Here is a 24537-nt window from a genome sequence, read left to right as displayed (position 1 = left end):
ATGCACTATAGGAAGCAATAAAAGTGGCAAAAAATTGCAAGCTTTGGAAACACAAGGTGCCAGTTAACAGATAAAACCTTTTTTAGTCCATCAAATTGACACTAAATCAAATTTGAACACAAGAAAGGGGGGGGGGGGAGCTATCAAAATGTCAGGCTTTATATCCATCAAGGAAATAGAAAAAGAAAAAGAGACCATGAAAAGGTTGAATTTCTTGCTTCAACATGCAAACATCGGCAGCTCACCTACATCTGAGACCGGGGATTCTGTTTCAGTGACTGATATGACTTCTCAAGTGTAGAATGAAGGAAACACATACAGAGAAAGCCAGAGAAACAAGGAAGTGAGTGAGAAAGATAGATCTTCACTGCCAATACATCTAAGGGAAAATATTTTTAAAAAATAGTAACTTTCATGAGGCACTTATTTCATGCAATGAATATCACAATTCATTATTACTCTTTTATAATCACTATATTTACATTTACGTGTAAATTCCGGAACTCGATGTGAAATACTTTGTAGAATTAAACCATTATCTCTTTGATGAAGACAATAATAATAATTTGAAGAAAGAATAAGTGATGATACAATAGGTTTGATAGACAGGAAAGAAGCAATGCATTAAAGATTTGCAGTCAGCTTGGGTATAAGCACACACACTCAGATTTAGACAATCACATACATGTAACAAAGCAGCAATCATTTGACATAAGTAACACATCATGTTCACCACAAAGCAATTTCCAAACTGCGGCTTGCCTACTTCAGCCTGTTTAAAATGCCCATTTTAAGATGAAATAGATGAATGGAACAAATATTGAAAGAGGTACAGGTTGTATGTGGAAATGTGCATCTATAGGTGTTAGTGGAGAATTGGATATTTGAAGAAAAGAAACATAACTGAGTTTCCTTTACATAATATTTCTTCAGAGCAATAAATTGTGAGACACCAAAATGTCATAATGTAAAGAGACTGTAGGCAGATCTCTAACCCAAGTTTGGATGCAACTGGAGCAACAATTATTCATTAAAAAAAAAATCTATAGGTAAATTTCAATATTAATTTCAATAAATGATAGACAGACAATGGATGGACAATATTTCAATTTCTTAGTCCCGCCTCTATGTTTACTTGGTTAAACAACAGTGCTTGACCACAATGTAACCCTGTACCAGGCAGGCATCTGCTTAAAATACTTGCCAATTACAAGAACTTAGAATAATTTCAGATAATATAGTAAAGTATATATTGAGCTTGTTCCTATTTCAGCTGTAGCCACTGCACTTAAGTTCCTATAGGTTGACAAAGCAACAAAAAGTCACATGCCCTGATTTTACATGACAACTTAAACAGCTGAAACGGGCCAACCTAGTTAATCTTGAGATTTTCATATTTTCTGACAGAGCAATTCTTCTTCTACATTACTGTAAAGTTTTGGATCATAAAATGAATGAGAAACTGAATTTTAAGCAGTTTTCTAGAGCACTTTTTTTTTTTAATAGTGTGATCAGGTATGCCTCAGAAAGTCCTGTTCATTTCTTTGAAATCCTTTACACACTTCTCACTTTCAACTGTAATAACTTGTGAAAGGATGATGCTACTGCTTTGAAAATTGGTATTGCTCAATTTTAGCTTAATTTTATAATCCCTTCATTTTTGCTGCTAAGGTGTTTTACATCCTTTTTTTTTTTTTTGTCCCATTCAATGCATAGCTAGCATGCTTGGTAAGATTAAGCGCTTGAATAAACTCTGTATTCTGTAATTCAGGAGTGTATTTTCGCAGTACAAACTTTTCCAGACTGTGTGCTTTCTTTCCAATATCTAGATAGGGTAAAAGAGTCCATTTGATTTGAATTAACTCTTTATGTGCCACGTTTGCACACACAACTCTGTCTACGGTGTGCCAAGTTCACAAATGCTGCTCAAACACACAACCCCGCCCAAACTAATCGATAAATTGCCAAAATGCTCCAGTATAATGAAAGTGCTTCTCACAATTCCATTCCTGTCACATGTAGTTGGCATTCTATGAGGTGATTGACTATTAAGTCATGTTCCATACTGGATTTGCAAGTGAATTTTCAGATTCTGTCACTTTTTTTTGTAAAAAAGTCATGAGATGCCTCTACAATGACGTAGCTTAATGTCATTTGAAAGAAAAACAACTATAGACGTGTCATGTAATATCAAATCACAGCTTGGCATTTTCTCTATAACTTTGTTCATTCCGTGTACAGGGTAACAGACATCTATAAAAGTCACATAGTTTTGAAAAAACAGAATGCTCTCCCAGAGCATAACTATGTTGCGATCTCAGAATAATGTGGCACACAGGGGGTTTACACAATGGCGCATAAAGACTTAAACATCATTTTAAAGCTTAAAGCTTTCTCTTTCAGAATCTGCCCTCCACTAAAAATCAATGTCTGGTGACTTTTTGTATTTTTGTGATGCAGGGTCACATGTATAGGGGTGTGAGTGGGAAAGGGGGAGGTAGGGTGAAATATTTACCTGAAGACTCTGTGTCAGACTCTATTGGGGGTAAATACTTGGCCCTCAGCTGGTTGATTCGTTCTGAAAGCTTCTTCCAGAAGCTGTATGATTGGTCTGTAGAGATGATAACACACAACATGGCAATATTCTTATACATTTCAATGTGCATTCCAGTAGTCACCTAACTCTTAAATTTGTAAATGCAGTCCAGTTTATCTGCTGATTGTGAAGAATGTTACTGAATAAACAAACAAACAAACATTGGTACTTACAATTTCTACTGACAATTTCTCACTGATGTTTGAATATTTGACTTACAGTATGCTTTCTCTCTAAAACAAATCTAATGAGCACTTTTTCTAATGCAATATATACAAAGTCTGCCCTTTGCAAGAACCTAAATTTGTTTACATTTCTCTAATAAATGGCAAAGAGCAGTAAGGTAACAGGAACCAAATTTTGTTTCAGACTGTCTCCCACTTATCTGTTGAAGATCAATTCAAATGCTGCACAAAAATACCTCACGGAAGTCAATTTGACACACTTCCTAGAATGCCAAATGTGAGTAACATGCCATGACTACATGTAGTTCAACCTAACGTGATGGTGTTAGAGGATATGTCGTTCTATGAACTACATGGATAATATCTAGTTTGAGCACCAAAGTATTGTTTGCTAAAGTAAGCTGTTACTTAAGCCTATCAAAAGTTAAGTTCTCCTACTTTACCTCTGCTTCTGCATCTGGAACCAGTCTCGGGCCTCCCCTGGGCCAGGACTTCACTTAGCTGCCTGTATGCCTCCTTCCAGTCAACTGTATTCTCACTCATGTAGAACTCCACAAGAAGCACCAGGTCTGGGATATTATGCATGACACCTGCAGGAGGTAAAAGGTGAAATCATAGTGGGTGTGCTCAGGAATTCATGATCAATACACTAAATAAATCCCTGCTCTGTCTTTGTTACAAACCTTTCCCTTGAAATGACTTTAGCTCCAAGAGTGGAAATTTATATCAAATGCTTCACAACAATCTTTTGGATGATTTACAGCAGGCTTCATGTTGGGACATTTCATATCAGCGTACAAAAGGAAATGTTCAAGACAGCCATTGGATGGTTTGTCCTTGCATGTCTCACATAACAAGAGGGATTCAAAGCAAAGATTTATCAAGTTTGAAAATGATGCATTGTAGTTACCTAGCTCCTTGCACTTGAAACGCCACAGCTCCTCATGGGAGACTAGAAATTGCCACCTGTGACAGACGCCCTCTACCTGCAGCAGATCGCCAGGTGACAACAAGCTGAAAACATTGAGAAGCACTCTGTCTGGCAGACTGTTGATGTCCATACGGTCTGCAAGCCTGTTACCATGGCGACAAGAGACATGCTTTGTTTGGTATCTACACTAGAATTAATAATTGTGTTTTACGTAAAAACAGTGCATTTTACCACAGCACACAAAGTTCAAATATATTTGATAGGAAAAAATTAAATGGCACAGACCATTATGACATACACAGTGGTTCTTCCATGGAAAAAAATTACAATACTGCAGATAAGAAAATATGAATGAAATGTTTTCAAATGCATCCTTTCCACTTGCTAATGACCGCAAGTAACATGATATGAAGGTACTATATAATTGCTGCAGAGAAAGTAGCACATGAATAATGACACCAAGAACAGTTATCATCACTGCAAACACTAAACCAGAGCAGCAAATGGAAACCTGAATTCAAGGACTGAGATTAGCTTTATTCCTTGCTTGATTGGCATGGATAAGAACTGTATTAGTAACGTCACTGCAAATAAAGTTGATACATTCATGTCAATTACCCTTTATAGTGGCCATAGTTATCAAAATTTTCACAATATTTTTACAAAAAGCTCCTTAAAGGTTCCTTGAATGCTATTGAGTCTATTTATATTTTTTCATGAAAAGTAGAATTCAAAGCATGAAATGGCACATGAATAGGATCATCACACTTCAATGAATGTAATTCCCTCCACAACAAACCCTTCTACAAAGATGAACACACATAGTACACAAATAGTTAATGGCCATGAGTGCCATGAGGGAGCGGAGCGACCTCCTGGCTAGCGCCTGGCGGCCTGCTGTGCGGCCGTACGTTCGTACGCACTACGTACACAGTCAGTGTATGTAAAGCGATGTAAAGCACACGTCATAGCCATACATGTACTGTAATTTGCCAAAAGTACAAGCTATGCTCACGTGGTATAGGTAGAAACCAATCGTAATCCAATAGCTTGTCTTTGCGCGCGAACCGAAAATGATTGTTATTGGTTAAGCTTTACACCCGCGCGGGAAAATCTCGAAATTTGGGCTTGGGCATATCGATATTCGAAATATCAGAGAATTTAGAGATACATTTATTTTTGTAGTCATGTACATTCCATTTTGGGGGTTTAGCGTGAGATTTCGTTTATCAGAGTGAGACAGTCAAAATTGGTTGAACTGCGTGAGTCTCACGCTCAATGCGTGAGAGTTGGCAGCCCTGCGAAATATAGGGGCACTCAATGAGGTGAAGCCGAGTTGAATGGTGCCCCTCATCTTGCACTGAGTGTGAAATCTTGTTCCATTGCACGAGTAAAGACCATACATTATTTGTTTTATACAACACCTCCGATGTGAATAGATGTGGTCCACACAGATTCTTGAGCTTAGCACAGAAATGGCAACCCTTTTTGTGAATAGCAAATGAGTAGCTGCACAGTTACAGTCAGCCATCAGGTGTGTACGTATGCGTATTATACGTAAGTAATTATGTATGTAAGTACGTACATGCATGTACGTAAGTAGTATGTATGTAAGTACGTATGTATGTACACGTAACCAATCGGTTGGAGTTTTACCCGGTATACAAAAATGAGTGACAAATATACACGCCTGCAAGCGTGCTGGTAATTGTTGAGTGCGCGTGGCAATTTTTTGTTCATTATGACATCAGAGCCATGCAATGGAATACATGCGCTATCCATTTTTGCTCAATACAATTGCACGGCTGAGAGCCACAGCGTGTGATGGTATTTTTAACTAAATGTCACGTGATGGGCAATCAACTAATCGGATAGCTACATTCTAGGAAGGTATTGTACAAAGTGCAAGCACATGACTCAATGATGTGAAAATATTGTGAGACAGCAAGATAACAAACATTATCATGATTTTACATGACTTAAATTAAGGAACTTCATCAGATGAACACAATAAAGATGCAAAGCCATAATGTCCAATTTGTTACACACACAAACGTTGTGCAGAATAGCACCATTTTTACTACTGCAGAGCACTGACAAATGAAAAACTGCAAAAACAATCCAGGTCACACATCAAACTTTTGCACACAAATTACAGGCAAGGTTGCACATACCAATGCATATATTGCTGTAACCTGAAGAGTAGATGACATATTGAGATGAACAATCAGCATGCAAAAGTCAGTAAATCATATACAACTATACAAATCATACAGAGACATCAGTATTTAGTCACTGTCTCTATAAATCAATATGCACACAAATAAGGTTACAATACCTTATTTTTGCAACTGACTGACAAACTGCCCTACATTGACGTAAATATGCACCAAATTAATCAGTGTTTAGTAGTAGCTACAATAAAAATCATGGGCATACATACTTGGGCACAAAACTCAACACAAGAATTTTAGTGATTTGAAATAAACTAATTTGTTATTATTTAAATATATCAAGTCTGGTCTTTAGTGAAGTAGCAACAAAAGATAAGAAAGAAAGCCATCTTTGTTATCATTAATCTTTTCAAATGTTGGTTGTACACTCATCAATCAAAATGGGAAAAAAATATTTGGTCCCCATTTATTCATAGCAAATGTATTTTTCACATCTAGACCGTTGTGATCTCAAAGGTGATTTAGCAAAACAAATGATTATACAAAGAAGCATTATGTGTGGGAATAAAAGTGTGTGTGCGTGTTTTGTTTTGTTTTTTATTCTTCTTGCAAGAGCATAACCACTTGCTCACATTTTTCACCGCAGAATATCAAATATTCCTCCATGCAAAATAGTATACAGATATGCACAAAACTGGAGTCTAAGTTAACCCAAATGTTACATTCTGAATGAGATACAAGATATGAATATTACTGTTCACACTAATCTCCTTTATCACTGTAAGATTGTTAACCCTTTTCCTATAAAACTTGGTAATTCCTGTACAAAGTCTTTCTGGACTGCAGGACCTCAAAAAGAAGAGTTGAAAGAATTATCATCCACAATAAACACTATCATTCTTCGTTGGTTTGGCAACGTTAGTTTTTGGGCTGTGCATTCTAGTATCATGTCATAATCAGTACTTACAATGTAATATTTACCAACTCATATTTTTTTCATTTTTGTCTCTCAATATACATTGTAAAACGTTTGTCCCTGAATAACCCAAACAAGACATAAAAACTTGAATATGCATCAAGATACTGGAGCACTCTTACTGAAAATAAGTTTATACAGAAAGGATTTAAATGTTGACAGCATAGCACATGGTACCATACTGAAATTTATTAAATCAATTTGGGTTTTGCATATCCATAACCACAAATCTGTTTGTGATGGTATTTGTTCATGGTGAATATATTTAGTCATATGATACTTAAGTCATTGCCAGCACTAACCTCTTCATAAGGCAGGAGGCAAAGAACCTGATCAGCTCTTGGTCACACATCTTGATGAGCTCCACCAGGAGGTCTCCTTTCTCATGATCCTCCCACTCTTTCAGCCACTGTGGGATACAACACACATCAGGGATAACTACTTCCTGCTTTGAAGATGATGACACATTATAAAGACTTTATCTTTGAAATAACTTGTAATCATGACCACCCAAAAACTGCAAAGTCTTTCACCAACAATGTCCTTTTAATGTACATAACATACTCTTTAAGATTTTGTCTAATGTAGGCTGTCATGGCTGATCAAATTTCAGGGGAGGTGAAATTATGAACTTCCTTGCTAATGCCACACATTCTGATAAAAACCTTGTACTTAGCCATGGCATGATATGATAATCTTGCCTGGTCATGCCCTGGAGAATATGAAAACAACAGTAGGGTTGTGACAGCTGACCTGTTCTGAGAATAAGCATTACTGGAAGGATAATGAAACTTACTGTCCATATTTGCTCCACTTGTTCCTTGAAAACTGCTCTCAATGGCTGCTTCTTGGCTGACACCAGCTGTGCAGCTCCACTGGGCATTGGTCTACCATAGCTATCTCTGGTCCACAACTTACTGGGCTTGAACGCCTTCTGGAGAGATATGTGGATGTCTTCAACATAAGGTGGCTTGTTGATTTGACCTGTGCGAAGGACTCCTTTCATAGGTCCTAGAAATGAAAAAAAAGAAAGAAAAGATGGACATATGAGTCTCGACTCATCCGCTCAATCATAATTTACAAGAGCCTCATAGTACACAATCCCTCACTGCAAGGTGGTGTACAGGTGGCATTATTGATCATGTTCCCATCTCCTTCAGTAGATTGTACACAATATTTTTGAGAATCAAAGTTTTCAATCAGTTATTAGAAACTAACAGAGCACTGAATGTCCACTCCACATATTTTAGAAGAGAAGCACAGTTATAAATTGGAAGCATTGAGCATTAATTTTCCACAAAATGTCCTACTCTGTACAATGCCTGCTAAAATACTGCAAATTATGATCTAAGATACATCATACACAGACAAAAACAAAAGAGAAGACCACCATTCTCTATGCACTCTTAGGCCCGAATTCACGAAGGTGGTACAAATGAAACCATGGTCTAAACCATGGACAAAAACCATGGAGCGCCAAGTGTCGCATGGAAAATTTCGTTACAAAATCAGTCATTTCGTCGGTGAAATGATTATTTTGTAACGAAATGACAACATTTTGTAACTAAATGAACATTTCGTCCACGAAATGATAATTTCATTATCGAAACAGTCATTTTGTCGACGAAAATGACCAATCTTGTAACGAAATATTCCGTGCAACACTTGGCGCTCCATGGTTTTTGTCCATGGTTTAAACCATGGTTTAATTTGTACCACCTTCGTGAATTCGGGCCTTAGAGTTGGACACCACTATGAAAGACATTTTATATCGTCAATGTCCATTAATGCCTAAATTATGTAGGGCAATTTCTAAATGCATGACACCTCTTCATATTTGTTTGTGAAAATGAAGCATTACAGGTTCAACTGATATAAGAAATGAGAAGTAAATTAAAGATGTTCATATTATAGCCACCTTATCCTGTAACTCTTAATTTGGACAATGCCATGAATTTTATCCTCACTGTGATCTTGACCAAGTTTGTGGCAAGTGTTGATTTTTGAATGGTCCAAACAATTCAAACTACATATGGCAACTTACATTTTCATTCACAAATTGCTTCTATGTACATTTTACAATAAACTAGCAGATGTAATCAACTCTACTCTAAACTTGCCTAGCTTTTGAATCTTCTTCTTATCAAAGAAGTCGGCTGTTGAAGCAGCACTCCCAGGAAGGGGATGAACCTTGTTTCTGTTCTGTGGTCTACTGTATTGACTTGCAGTAGAGTTGGCAGTGGAAGGCATAGAAGGAGTCACTCTGTGATTCACACACCAGTTGAAGGTAGACACCTTTTTTGCCTCTAGAGGGGGTAGGGTATTTAACTGACTTTCCCCAAGTGTAGTATCATTTGTCAGTGATGTGTCTTCTTGACCGCAGTAGTATTGATTGTAGGCATCTGATCGGGTCCTCTCTTTGCGTCTTTCTGATGGACGAGTGGAAAAGGATGATTCTAGAGGGCGACCAAACGATTTGCTTTGCTTATTAACAAAAGATGCACTGTCTACACTTTTTCTCTCTATCTGCAGAAAGCCAAGCTGACTGGAAGCACTACTGTGCTTGGTAAAGCTTGTTTTGTCACTCTTTGGTACTCTCAAGGCAGACTCTCTGGACGATGTAGGACTTGTCACTTCAGAACGAGGTGTTTGGTCTAGAGTCTGCAAGGCAATACTTAAAATGATGTCAGCATCTTCCTGAACTTCAGCAATTGGAGATGGTTTTCGCCTCTGATCTCTTTTCAGTTTTGCTTTATGATTCTGTTCTTGCGATTCTTCACTACCAGTACTTATAGAATTTTCAGTTGATGGTTCAGATTGAGTCCCATCAAAACCCTTGATTGCTTCTGCCACTACCTTCCTTACTAAGTTGGCTGCAAAATTATGCAGTAATTCATGACTAGGTTGTTGGGAAGCAGTCTGGGTGTGCAGCTTGTTTTCACTATCTACCTCATACCCTCCATCTGCTAATTGCACAGCCTTCTCTAACTGTGTATTTGTGGGTATCACATGCTTGGCTGTCAGAGGTGGATAAGAACCTCGAAGAGAAATCTGAAAGTCCCTGTGGAAGACAGGTTCCAATGCTGTGGCAAGGTATTCCAGCTGGGCTGTGGAGCACCGGTCAGTCGTCCCACACAAAACAATACGTCTCTGCCACGGCATCCATGTCTCAAACCAGTCACAGATTGTGCGCAATATCTGCCTGTTATTGAAAAAGGTGCTAACATGCTCCCTTGACTTTGCAGTTGGCCTGGCACTCATAACAGATGGAAGAGATTGAAAGCTGGCAAAGTTGTGTCCTGATGATCCGCCTTTGAAGGCAGGTAGTGGAGATAAAAACTGCTCCATGCATCCTATTTTCATCAGGAAAAATGTGATTACATTAATCAATGTGACATTGCTTTAAACAATACAAAAATCAAACAGATACAACAGCTGGCAAGTCATGATAGCAGCGTATCATGATTTAAATGGGCAATTCCACAGTAAATGGGTATGGTAAGGGTACTACCTATCGGCAGGGTACCGTGACATCGGCACCCTGCATATCATGGCTATTTGCGTATAGAGCGAAAAGGTACGCGCGGGATTAAGTGTCATTAGCTATAAAAACAATAAAAACGAAGAAATGAAAATCAAACTCAAAAACAAACTAACAAACCAAACTAAACACGTTTCAATTACACATCTGCTCAGTAACGACGCATGGCTGTGAAATTCACGTGTATTACCTATGGAGGGGAGGGGGTGCCGATCGTTAGGTACCCTTTTAAGCTGCGCGAAGAAAACGGATTGCATGCACTAAAATTGCGCTATTTCAAAACGGAGATTCATAATCAACGAGACGGTCACGGCATTCAAAACTGCAGTATTTATGGCATATTTGAGGTAAGAATTAGGCGAATTTGTTTTATATTTTTAGAATAAACAAGATACAGATCCTTAGGGTGACGATAGGTGGTACCCTCAATCATACTTTTCAGGGATGTCTCTTTATTTTAGCTGTTTCCAATGTGCAGTACCCCCGAATACAATCTGATCTTCAAAAACACTTCATTGAGAGATAACTTTGTCCCAGAATTGCTTCAAACATGCAATTTATCAAAATTTATGCCAAAATGAAAAATTTTGGGTGAACGCGTGTAACACAGGACAGAAATCTATGTACTAATACTAATTAATATATGGAGGTCAAATTATGAATGCTCATTGAAACTTTGCTGTTTTTCAATTGAATGGCTTGATTTTGATGAGAGAAGATAATAACAGATATGTAAAATTCTATTGAAAATTGTGTCTAATACCATTTCTAGACTTAGTGGTGAACGCGCGTAACAACGGTCTGTCCATGTTATTGAAACGTCTTTAGTTTGGTTTGTTAGTTTGTTTTTGAGTTTGATTTTCGTTTCTTTGTTTTTATTGTTTTTATAGCTAATGACACTTAATCCCGCGCATACCTTTTCGTTCTATACGCAAACAGCCATGTTACGCAGGCTGCCGATGGCAAGGTACCCTGCCGATAGGTGGTACCCTTACCATACATACAATAACATACGATTTCTGTCCTGTGTTACACGCGTTCACCCAAAATTTTTCATTTTGGCATAAATTCTAATAAATTGCTTGTTTGAAGCAATTCTGGGACAAAGTTATCTCTCATTGAAGTGTTCTTGAAGATCAGATTGTAATCGGGGGTACTGCACATTGGAAACAGAAAATAAAGAGACATCCCTGAAAAGTACTCATTTACTGTGGAATTGCCCAAATGACAGAGAAATATTGATATCCACATCTATCCTGGCACACACTCTGATTCACTGTTGAAAGGGCGAATAAAAATACCTAAACCCATATCCGCAGCCTTTATCTTTAATACCATCACAAAGATGACGATCGATAACATGGTGGTCATCTCAATTTTTGAAAGCAAAAAATATGCTATCAGGGTATCATGCGATGATGACGCAGTAAACTTATTTGAACAACATAATTAATTTTATTGCATCAAAAAGCTTGATGCGATGCTGTAAATATCATCTTTTCAGCAGACAGATTGATAAAATTGGCCAATAGATTCTACCAAGTCATCCTTTCAAATTTTGCAAAGAACAGAGATGTAACAAGTTAGGGCCTATTAGGTGAATGAATCCTCTCGTTACAGAAATTGAGGGTCAGGCACTGGAATCTGTCCACTGGCACTGCCACTAGAGTCTAGTGCCTGTAGACGTAGTGGCAGTTTGGACTTTGGTTCTGGACCAGCAGAGTAAAAAGCAGATTTACATTTTATTAGTAAAATCACTGACTCGTCACTGATATATAATTTGCATGAGCATTTTATTTTTCGCCTATTTTTCTAGGCAGGGAAACATTGTATGGTTGGACTTACTACTCATCGACCGCCTAATGTTTATTTGCTTGATAAGAATATTTAACACTGAAATTCACGTTAAAAACTTGACCTACGTGATTGAGAAAATCCAGCACTATCAAATGCTGTTGTTCCCTTTTCAATTCGAAGTTTCGGTGCAAAAATATCGCCGTCGAACTTGCGTAGCCTCGTTTCAGCTCCCCGCGGTTTTCAACTCCTTATTGAGATCGACCGCTGTTTTTGCATTGGCAATGCACGCAAACCGAGTTGTATTGAACACTGTGTTGTACGAAGCTTTTTAGAAACTTCCATAGACATTACATTAACACCGATTCGGTGAAAATATTCATTCAAAATTTTGTCCCTGATTAAAACCACTAATGAACAGTGAATTTTCGTGTTTTCCCACACCATCCTCATCAACGGTCAAAGCCAATACATTTTTATGTGCTCTGCGCGCAGTGAAGTGCGTACTAAGCGCTCTGTGCGCCAATGTATACGCGGTCGGTTTCAAAAAGGGTGGTCGATATGTAGTAGTAGGGCTACCATTAGACAGAAAGATCCGTCTGTCCGGAGGACTCTTTTATATTTTGCCATTGTCGCTGTCCTCCGACGGAGGGGATCCGTGAAGCCAGACGCAGTCTCCGCGGAACATTCCCCGACGGACAGATACAGACCGATCTTTCGGTCAAGGCTACCATATGATTTTTACGGCCGGGCCTTTGGCGTAAATACTCATAATTGAATGGCACATGCCTTAAAATTAAAATAACAACAATAACAACAACAACTGGACAAGATCTAACTGTTTGTGTTAGTGTTACTGCAAGCGATTACTGGCGTGAGTGTCGCCAGGCGCGGCGGCGCGGCAATGCTTGAGTGCAGACGTGGCGACTGAGTACGGAGGTCAGTCGCCACGTCTGCACTCAAACATTGCCGCGCCGCCGCGCCTGGCGACACTCACGCCAGTAATCGCTCGCATTTCAGCATTCGCATGGGTCGTTTGACATCGCATTTAAATCCATGATTTTAGATATGATGCCTCAAACCGATTTTGCTCAAATTTCGTGAGTAACTAGGAAACTTGTGAAGCTTTATGGACATAATCAAGCGAATTGCCGCAGTCCTTTCATTTTCGCGTTGCATTGCAAAAAAGCGTGGAGACTCCTTATAAGGGGTGCCCCGGGGGTTACTTATAAGGGGGACGGGGTTACTTATAAGGGGGACGGGTTACTTATAAGGAGGGGCCCCCCTTGTGAGTGGGTTTCCCGAACTGAGATTAGGATGGTGTGGGAAAACGCGATAATTCACTGTTCATTAATGGTTTTAATCAAGGACAAAATTTCGAATGAATATTTTCACCGAATCGTAATGACAGCACAATGTAAATTTAATGTCTAACAGTTAACGTTATGGAAGTTTCTAAAACTAAAAGGCTTCTAAAAAGCTTCGTACAACACGGTGTTCAATACAACTCGGTTTACGTGCATTGTCAATGCAAAATCAGCGGTCGATCCTAAAAACGCGATTTACCGCGGGGAGCTGAAACGAGGCCACGCAACGTCGGCGATATTTTTGCACTGAAACTTCGAATCGAAAAGGGAACAACGGCATTTGATAGAGCTGGATTTTCTCAATCACGTAGGCCTACACGTTAGGTCAAGTTTTTTTTACGTGAATTTCAGTGTTAAATATTCTTATCAAGCAAATAAACATTAGGCGGTCGATTAGTAGTAGGTCCAACCCTACAGCGACTGGCTGGGCTGTGTATTAGACTAGATTTCTAGCTAGTGTAAAAAACACTGACCGAAATCATCTCCCAGCGTGAAAGCGAATTCATGGGACCACGTATAAACCTCGCATACGACTCGGAATTTTGTTACCTAGGCCCTAGAGTACTGACTACGGCTCGCTACGACTTCCTAAGCCAAGTCCGATACGAACTCAACTTAGCCAGACGTAAGCTACATAAGCACGTTTACGTACAGATCTATAGTGTTAGTGGATTAACGATTGCAAGATGTACACAAGTTTAAACATACCAAGTCAATCCGTCGAAATGAAAAATTAAACGTAAAAGACACTTCCTTCCGTCCGATGTCAGTCGGTTCTAGGACGTCGCCATATTGATTACAACGTTACTAGGAGGAGCAAGCTCAAAGTAAAGTTCTTTTTTTTTGTGTGTTCATTTATTACCCCATAATAGTAAATTATGACAATATATTCACTTTAAAAAAATTTAGAATCATAAATACTTTTTAAAAATGTAAATTTAAGGTAAATAATTATAATAATTGTACAATTTATCTTATATCAGTAACCAAACTGGCAGATTAGACACTGTCCAATGAATTACGAGAAAAAATTTTCCCACGATTTGAATACATCAACAAGCAATCAAGTGGGCATGTGCGTGTGAGACCTGAGAGTGGAAACAGGTAAAGCTATACTTTCGTGTGCATGAGTGCATACACAGCTACAGATACACTCCAGCTGGAACACAGCCTCTGATCTGTCTAGCTAGTGCACGACATAACCCCGTATTTCACTTCTTTTCATCAGAAGAAAGGTGTACCAGATGGGGGTTGCCACAGAAATGCCAGAGGTGGGTGGATGCTATTAATTGCGAGCTGATTTTTGTTTCATGTTTGTCTGTTTGTTTTTTTATCACTCATATCAGTCATTTGACCGACAAGTATGTCTAATTGTAATTCCGCGAAAAACTTCTCATTTATAGTAATGACATTTGCTGGGTCAGTTTTGTCATTACTACAATTCAATGAGAAGTTTTTCGCGGAATTTAATAGACATACTTGTCGGTCAAATCAGTCATGAACCCTAGCCTAGCTAGCCTTGACAGAAAGATCGGTCTGTATCTGGTCGTCGGGGATATGTTCTGCGGAGAATGCGTCTGGCTTCACAGAGCGAGAGCGATAATGTAAAAAAAAAGACTCCTCCGGACAGATGCATCTTTCTGTCTATAGATAGTATATAGCCTAGCTAGGCCCCCCTAGCTTCTCAGCTTTGAGTTTAGGCCTATAATTATGTGGGTATCTCATTTGCTTTGAGACTACTTGACCGAAAGATCAGTCTGTATAGACTGTCGTCTGGGATACGTTCCGCGGAGACTGTGTGGTGTCTGGCTCCCGTTCCGTCTGGATCCCGTCCTATACGGAGGAGAGCGATAACGTCAATTGAAAAAAAAAAAAGACTCCTCCAGACAGATGGATCTTTCTGTCTAGGAGACTACTAACCCCAGGGCGCTCCTTGTACACAGTTGAACAGTGGGAGCGCTTCGTATTTGGGCTGGTCGCAGTTAGGAGACTACCAGTACTTACAGGTACACTACTGGTACATGTAGGTGGTGATGGTGACGGTTCTGTGACAGTTGCTCCTGCAACAATTTCTTCCAATGAATTCCGCAAGCGCAAGCTAAGCCAAGTTGCGAAGACTATTGTCAGCAAGTGCAAGAACAGGTCTCTGAGATCTCTCTACAACGTAATTGTGGAGACCCGGCCATAATTGGCATTGGCGACCAAATTAACAGACACTCTGTACTCAGTCTCTGCGACTGAGGAGACATCTCTGAGATGTTGAGGATGACGAGTCTTCACGACTTTTAATGTGACCTTATTATATTATATAATGTGTGTGTGTTATAATTCTGGAAACAAAGTACCCTGGTACTTTACAGAATTGCTCTACTTGTCATTTTTAGAAAAAGAAAATGACCCTGGTGCCCTTTTGACCAGAATTAGCTGCCCTTTCAAATGGCCTTGATGTCCCTTTAAAATTTGGGTTATCCAAGGCCATTAAAAATGGCCTTCACCTTCAAAAATCTTACTTCAAGCCCTGCTATGTGCACATACGTGTATGATGTGTCCATTCTTGAATATGGAGAAAATAGTATGCAAATATATATTTTGATCATATTGTAAATACCCCGGTATACTTAAATACTTTTCAAATATTATTTATAAGAATGTGTATGCCATTTAATATAAATACATGAATGTAATGTTCATTAGTTTTACAAATCTAGTGACTTTAACTGCTTAACAAATATCAGGCAGTGAAACATGTCAAAATACATGTTCATGTTTAGTTCTTATTAGTTCAAATTAGCATGCAATAGAGTTTTGTGTGGAAAAAAAAAAAGTTATCCTGCTATATCATCTAGAAATTATAAAATGCTGCTTTCTTCATTTCAGCTTAAAGACCAAAGTAGGAGAGAAGATGGAGCTTCTTCAGGTTTTGACTCCTCAGATGATGAAAATGAAGCCATTGACAAATCTCCATTCAACATTAGCTGGTGAGATACAAGTGTATGCTAGAAGCAGTAGCTTTATCAGCATTCAATATACAATGTACATGTATTGTGAGGTTGGTGAATAAACGCTGGTTCATGACTCTGGGTGAGGATTGGAGTAGTACATAGTATGGCACTATGTTCAACTTTTGGCTGTGATACTCAAGGTAATCATTATTTCTTCTAAACATCACAAGGAGACCTTTGCTGTCATCAAAAGAGATCAAAGCAGTCATATCAACAGGATTTTTAGTCCTCATAAAAAATATACATATTTCCTTACAGGTATAGTCCATCCAAAAAGAACATAAAAAAAAAGAGCAGCTCTATTTATGTATGCCATGCAAAAACACTTCTTCAAACATAAACTATTGTAAAAGAAATATGTGTTTATTTCATCACTCTCTATAATATTGTCTAACATTTGTCAGAATGTTTGTTCTCACTCTGGTTTATTTCTTCATAGGTATAATTGCAAAATGTGAATCTCATCATAAATGTTGGACGCATTCATTTTATGTCAATGATTTATAACTACTTGAAGAATTAATATTTCATTATCATGAATTTGTGTGTAAATGTGTGATTCTTTGCCATTTTAACTTTTATGAACTGTTTCATTTCTTGGTCAAAGGATGGACTTGTCTGAATATGGAGTATCTGAAAAACTTGGAGTCAGTGGACTGCCTGGTAAGATATTTGATAATTTTAGATTTTGTTGTTTTGAACAATTACCTTCAACATATTATATTGATTTTCTTTTGATGCACATAATGACAATTATGCGTTATCTTATAGATCACGACTATTCTTAGTGCATTGATTTCATAAAGACAAAGCTTCCCTGCACACTATTTTTTTTTTTATTCCACACCTGACCATTCCTTATTTCATGATTGTGCATTGTCACTCCACATTCAAGTAAGCTCCAAGGAATATGGCAAAATCTAAGCAACAGAACTATTTGCAGACTTTTCATAAAAATCAGACAAGAAATATTACATTGCAATGTGATGTTCTGGAAAAATGTTCACATGCTTTTACGCAGTAATGGTAATCGGTGGCAGTTTGGCAAATATAGTGTGTGGTACATAATGTGAGGATGGCATGTTCCATTCCTTCCAGTGACCATTAGGAAAAAAAAAATTTTGGTCTATCATATAGCACTTGTAACCCTTTCTCTAAAGATCATCATAGGTCACTGATTGCAACATTGATTTGATGTGAAGAACACATTTTTAAATTTTTTTTTATTTCAAGTCAATAAAAAGAATGGAGGCCTACAGGTCAATGAGAGCTTTGTTAGGCGATGACATCATTGTCCTATCTCATTGACCCCCCCATCACACACACACACACACACTCAGACATTCCATCACCCCTTATTTGCACAGTTGCGACTGGTTTGCTCTGGCTTACTTTTTTCTTTAGTGAAAACAACCGTGTAGAATGAAACTTCAAGGTGATAAATGAAATTGAGGTGATTCTGGCCATTGGTGCAAGGTCCCATTAGTGTTAAGTACATGTATAATGTAAGTCAGATTGTCATGAAACTTATTCTATTCTGTTTATTTGACTTAATTTATTAATTTAAGCCAAGCCGAATATTCAGTTGAATTGAAATTTTAGAGCCTAATGAATATATAAAGAAAACATGGGCCACCCATCAACCATGAATCCCCATGCTACCAGATCTTTAAAAAGAGACATAGACAGACACAGGCACAGCACTGCATACATGCACATGTATCTTATGAAACCTTCTCCAATTCCTTTGCAGGTTGCAGATTTGATGAAACCTGGAGAAGCATCGAAAGTGATGTCAGTAAGTTCTCTTTTGATTAATTTTCTCACAAGTCTACTTCAGTCAGTACCAGTCTGCACATGACCTTCTTGTCATCATGTGACTTATTTTTGGTATTGCTGCTAATATTTGTGGTGTTGATCAAATGTTTATACATTGTATTACATACATTGTAGAGATTGAATAGACACATAGCTAATGTGAAATTCATTCTTGAGGCAGAATTGTGTACGACATGATTGTTCACATACAATATAGATCTTTATATGCAATGTCAAGGATGTTTCATCGTTTGATTTCTTTTATCATCAGGTAGTCTGATAAGTCAAGGTGTTGAAGAGGTATTTGTGCTCTGCACAAGAGGCGAACTCCACAAGTATCGAGTACCACGTCTCCTGCAGGAGTACACAACGGCAGGGCTGGCTGTCCACCACTATCCCTTCCCGGATGGTCTCGTTCCCTCCCCCGGGAACTGCCTGAAAATGTTGGATGAGATTCGGCTCAATTTGGTAGCAGGACGCGGTACACTGGTCCACTGCTATGGTGGGATAGGACGGGCAGCCTTGATTGCAGCCTGTCTGCTTCTGATGGTGGATGAATACATGGACTGGAAAGATGCAATCACAAAGATAAGACAGCTGAAAGGTTCCAGGGCCATACAAACTGTCAAAGTATGTTCAAGAGTGGTAATCTATTATTTCTTATCTTTATGAGGTTATTCCCTGCCCCACTCCCCTCCCCCCCCCCAAAAAAAAGAACAAACCAAATTAAACAAATTAAACAAAGAAAAATAATATTTCAATATGTTAACACTCATCTTCTTTTGTCAGTTTGTTTCTCCTCCTGACTATTGTTATGAGGGGACTTTCCGTCCTGTAAAGTGTATTCTACTATGTGATAATTAAAAAGCAGGAAAGTAAAAAAAAAAAAATGTGATAAGTGTATCAATTATAGACACTTTGATTATGACATAAGCATAACTGCAGTTAACATTTAAGTCGCAAATGGATTTTCATAACTAATTCATAATGAAACATTCAGGACAAGACGAAATGCAATGCAATGAAAGTGTCATCCTTGGAGCAAAGTAATGTAATGAAGGGTACATCCTGTAGTTGACATGCTCATATTCATTTAAACATTTGATATAGACACTCCAAAACAGTTTTGGGCATCTTGGATGTTGGGTCTACGAAGGTGTGTGTATTCTAAACCACTAATATCTTGCCTCTTGCAGATCAAAAGCTGGTAAACTTCTTTGTAGAATTTGACATGTCATGTGAATGAGAAACAGAGAAATGTATTTTCTTCATGAAATTAAATTGAACTTATCAAAGAAAAAAAAATTCATGTTTTTTTTTTTTGGTGGTGAAAGTTTAATATTTATCTTGGTTATTTTCACCTTCCATAGATAAAGAGACAGTGTTCAGTGTACAGAAGTGTTATACAGTGCACTATCTTTATAATGAGCACAGTTACATGTATAACGAAATTCCTGTTACAATGAAATAGAAATTCAGGCAGCAACACTGTCCACTCCTGTGTTTTTTGTTGTTTATTTGTTTGGTTATACAATACCAAAAAAAAAAAAAAAAAAAAAACAAGAAAACAAATTCAATGTAACGAAAGAAAACTGCCGGTTCCAAGGGCTTCATTGCAATGAGAGTCCTGTGTATTGTAAAATATATGTACAGTATACATCATTTCATTTCGTGTGCTTCCTTTCTATCTCATGTTTTTCTAGCAATACAACTTCGTCAATGACTTCCGCAAGATGAGGGAAGAGTATGAATCAAGTGTTCCCGACTCAGACAGACGATCCATTTCACGCTAGATGAACAGATGGTTGACTTTAGAGTCAACTCTTCTGCATCAGTCTTTTTCTTCATATCATTGAAGACAGATCCTAAGATTGGCTCATCCCAATAAACTGAGAAAAGTCGTCTGGGTTAATTCTCATCAGGATTGATGTCACATACAGTTGTACAAAGCAAATTCCATTTTTCTTCTATCATAGAATGATCTTTCTAATTTGTAAATACATGAACACAGTTGTATTTTGTAGATAGATGTTACAATTGTATAATCATGAGCATTTAGTAATTTCCTTGATCTTGAGGGTATATTTATAACAATGTAATTTTTGACAAATTACCAATGATGAATTACAATGTACAATGTAATCTCAATCTGCATATTTTTCTGTCTTCAAAGATGCCTTTCTCTACCACATGTGGTTGTGCACAATTTATTGGCAGAAATCATGACTGAAGTTCAATTACTTTCAGATGGACAAGAATGGGAATGCATGTACAACACACATATTTTGTGTGTTTGTCCAAAGTTGAGAGTCATAGTGGATGATATACAGAAAGAACCCTAAATATGTATGTATACATCTAATTGTACATGTGTATCTACATTACAAGTGAGTCATTATCAAGCCTATAATTTGTGTTATTGGCAAAAGATTATAAATCTAGGGCTCCGAAAAACTCACTAGTGACACTATAGTGTACATGATTGTACTATGATACAGTCTAACTTGTCTATAGCAGCCACCTGCCATACATGACCACTAAAAACAATTCCCTGCGATAGAAAAAGCATGTTAAAATAACCAGTCTCTAGCGGTCATCTGTCTATAACGGCCACTTTTTTCATCTCCCTTGGGAGGCTGATATAGACAGGTTTAAGTAACCAACAGCATTTAGCTCAAATACGTACACGTGTACATGTATATGTACAGTATGTATCAATTGGAATAATCCTTTCATTGGTGCTGTCTTGGATATCATGTAAGGTTTACCTTAAATCTTGAAAAATGTATTGATTTTAAAAAAACAAACAAACAAACCTGACATCTTCCAAGGCAAAGAAATTTTAGAATCAAAAGTCTCTTTATTGCAACTCACCGTCTACATTACCCACACACTACCATGTGTAAGTACAGTGTACATGTATTTTTTTTGATGGAACACACATCAAGGTAGCTGCTGAATAGACTAGATTAAAGATAATATTCTGTTTATGAGTCACATTGGAAGAAGAAAGGATATATGGCGCCAGAGAAGAGGACCAATACATTGTGTGTTTAAACAGTAGTAATGTGATAGCATGCTTTCCTGTACATTTATATTGACATACACACGAATCAAAGGACTTCAAACACTTTACTAAATATTGAGGAAGAAACTTATTTATACATACCTATCAGTATCTTGTCATTATTATGCTCTGGCAAATTGAAAATTATTCATATACTAACGTGTTTATTGTGTGTAATATAGTGTAAATAATATAGTTCATATATTTTGGTATGTGGGTAGATGGCAGAGACTTTGTTGATGGGGTGTGTGAGGGGAAAATGTGTAATTACTGGACTGGACTTCATGTCTCTAAACTTGAAACTGTGATGCCCAATACATGGAGCTATATGGCATTGTAAATGCAATTTTGAGCATGTATTTTCCAACAAATTGTACAATATTACTGCAACATGAATTTTTAGATTTTGACCATCCAATTCAGACAAATCATAGCACTAAAAGGTACCATCGGGAAACACTAATGAGAAAGAGTAACAAACACATGAGCAGAATAATTCATTACTTACAGACAATAAATTTGATGGATTTGTATCACACTAAAATGAAATAATCATTGCAAGTCACTGTTTGTTATGCTTCAGGTTAGTTATGTAAATGAACACCTTGGCAGGTACTTGTATTGAAGGACATTCTCCTCATCAATCGTTCTACTGCACTTTTTTTTTTTCAATCACCTTTTCCTATGACAGTTGTACCTTTTGTTTGGTTGAGATACTGAAAAGCTGAAAAATCATGTCCATGTTTCTGGCTTTTGAAATATTTACATGTATTTGAAATCACAACACAAAGCAATTGAGATTAAAATCAAATTGTACGGCTTTTGTTCTTGCTACAATGTACCAATACTTTTGTTTTCACACTTCTCATTATTGGCCTTGAAGATGTTTATCATCGTGTGTGTATCGTTGTCTCTTCTTCACATTTCTCTCCCTGCAAGTAAGTGAATAATAATAGGTAAATGATACATCATTAGCTTCACTGTATCCAACTCCATGTAAGTTGGATCTTGATGAGACTGACTGACAAAAAAGGCATTGACTTAATAGGCGATACTACACTACTGCATGTACTGAGGATACACACTTATCGCTAAGAATGTAAAATTGGCCTTTTTTCATTCACTTAGCCGATTGAGATATGGGCTGTCCACTTTATGAAGAGTGGACTGTATAATGTCATTCATTTGCACATAAAGCTTGTTACAAGTGTTGGTTGCATGGTATACCTCAATCTCTGGTGTTTTACCAGCTACTGATGTGAAAGTGTGGCATCATCTGCTTTCTGGCAGAGAATGTTCTCCGAGTCTTGCCACACTATTGGAGCAAAAATCATGGAGATGTACGAGTTGTATCAGCCATTTCATTGGCAGTTCCTACCATATGGGTGTTATTGGCAGAGCTCTCGTGAGCAAATTGTAAACGATTGATAAAGAATACATCACATACATAACTTGGTTTGCTGGTAGGATGTGCATACACAGTACCAGGTACATACATTATAGGTTGTACAATATATAAGTTTCTACAATGGGGAAGGTCTGTAATCCAGACCATTTTCATAAATTTCTACTTGTGTCTTGTGAAAATGATGGAATGGGACATGCTTATTCTATTTCTGTATTTTCTCGTTCTACTACTTCTCAATCAGTTAAAAACAAGCACATACTGTAAAACGAGGAGTGTTCGCCTGCATTTTAATTTCGCGAATTTCGCAAGCGCGAAGATTCGCGAAATTAAAATGCATGCGAAAGTTCTTGTATACACTATGCATTGAATACCAGTGGCAGTTCGCGAAAATTTCATGCCGCAAAAAAGGCCGTCAGCTCCAATTCGTGAAAAATTCATGCCGCGAATATATGTTTTACAGTAATCAGTCACTGTATCTGATATATGCACTACAGCTACAGCTCACAAAAAGTAAATGTGCCATTATAGGTGGCTTTTGTGCAATGGGCACTGGGATTGATTTTTATCAGTTTTACATCGCATAGTTTGAGCAGTTAGATTTTCCCCATGACCTTTCACACAAGGTTTCCTTGGTTGAGTGTGTGTGTGTGTGTGTGTGCGCGCGTGTGTGTGAGTTTGTTTACATTTGAACTGTGCTGTCATTTCCTTGTTTTGCTTGTGTACATGCAACTAGTATGCAGTTTTTGGAAGTATGTGGTATTTGTACATTGCATTGTACTAGACTGGTACACGTATGGCAATTCACAATCCCACATACACTTTTATCATACAATCAAATTTTCATTCTTTGCAACATTTCAAATACACATGTATTGCAAATACCACAGAAATCAGTTAATATCTATATTTTTTTTATTGCTATCAGGACAAGTACAGCAGAATATATTCCACACACAAGTGAAGTGGTTGTATAGGACACTTTGTAAAACAACCCCAACCACACTTCACAAAGAAATACATGTTCATATTATGAGCTGATTCGGTCACCAAATATCACCCAGCATGTGACAGGCAATGCTTCCCCAAGCTTTGTTAACCCGTCGAGGACGGTTTGATTTTACTGCAATATGCATTTCCCATAAACGCTTGCCCGAGTATACTCGGGACCCCTCCTCAATGGGTTAATAATGTGTAAACACAAAACGTGTCAATTGAATTTTAACCTTGTTTGATTTGATGCTGCAGACGGCAGTGTTCTCATAAAATGGGTTTTTGTTTCTTTGGTAATGTGTCTTTCAATAAGAGCTCACATACCAGTTACTGTATACGCCAAATTTTTCGCGAGGTTTTTATTTTCGCGAGTCGGCTGGTATTTGCAAATTAAAAACACGCGAAAATATTGACTCTTATACCAATATGAATGTGACATACGCGTACATTGTACATGTATGCATTTCTCCATTCAGTACAGGACTCCACAATCGCGATTTAACCACTCGCGAAATTGTCGGGAAGTCTCGATTCGCGAAGATTTAGACTCGCGAAATATATGGCATATACAGTACTAGGAAAGACTATATGGTTCATGCTTTTACTTTCAGCTACAGATGCCATGATGAAGTACACTGTACATCAATTTCGTATAATACCATATAAAACTACTTTCCCCACTTCCAAA

At 37.7% G+C, this 24537-nt stretch overlaps 2 protein-coding genes across 4 annotated transcripts in view; one reads left to right on the top strand and one right to left on the bottom strand.

The window, feature by feature from the left end:
* LOC140246083 (uncharacterized) overlaps positions 1 to 10205 on the bottom strand; it is a 90667-nt gene extending 80462 nt beyond the window's left edge. Inside the window, exons 1-7 of one of the 3 annotated variants that reach the window (XM_072325532.1) lie at positions 8983 to 10205; positions 7659 to 7873; positions 7165 to 7271; positions 3692 to 3855; positions 3225 to 3371; positions 2516 to 2611; positions 246 to 290 (exon numbers count right to left, since the gene is read on the bottom strand). In XM_072325532.1, coding sequence (XP_072181633.1) covers positions 246 to 290; positions 2516 to 2611; positions 3225 to 3371; positions 3692 to 3855; positions 7165 to 7271; positions 7659 to 7873; positions 8983 to 10123 — 1915 coding nt within the window. In that variant the 5' untranslated portion in view covers positions 10124 to 10205. The remainder of the gene's footprint in view (positions 1 to 245; positions 291 to 2515; positions 2612 to 3224; positions 3372 to 3691; positions 3856 to 7164; positions 7272 to 7658; positions 7874 to 8982) is intronic. The other 2 variants (XM_072325540.1, XM_072325548.1) reach the window with 2 other exon arrangements.
* Positions 10206 to 14385: 4180 nt separating this feature from the next.
* Positions 14386 to 22634, top strand: LOC140246061 (cyclin-dependent kinase inhibitor 3-like). The gene is made up of 7 exons (XM_072325509.1): positions 14386 to 14391; positions 14796 to 14835; positions 16442 to 16542; positions 17174 to 17229; positions 18320 to 18364; positions 18656 to 19014; positions 20088 to 22634. The coding sequence occupies exons 2-7, from the start codon at positions 14809 to 14811 to the stop codon at positions 20175 to 20177; spliced, it is 678 nt and encodes a 225-aa protein (XP_072181610.1). The 5' UTR covers positions 14386 to 14391; positions 14796 to 14808; the 3' UTR covers positions 20178 to 22634.
* The last annotated feature ends 1903 nt before the right edge of the window (positions 22635 to 24537 follow it).

Source organism: Diadema setosum, chromosome 1 (assembly GCF_964275005.1).
Source record: "Diadema setosum chromosome 1, eeDiaSeto1, whole genome shotgun sequence".
Lineage (NCBI taxonomy): Eukaryota > Metazoa > Echinodermata > Echinoidea > Diadematoida > Diadematidae > Diadema > Diadema setosum.
Note: the sequence above shows the minus strand (reverse complement) of the source record. Positions and strands in the feature narration are given on the sequence as shown.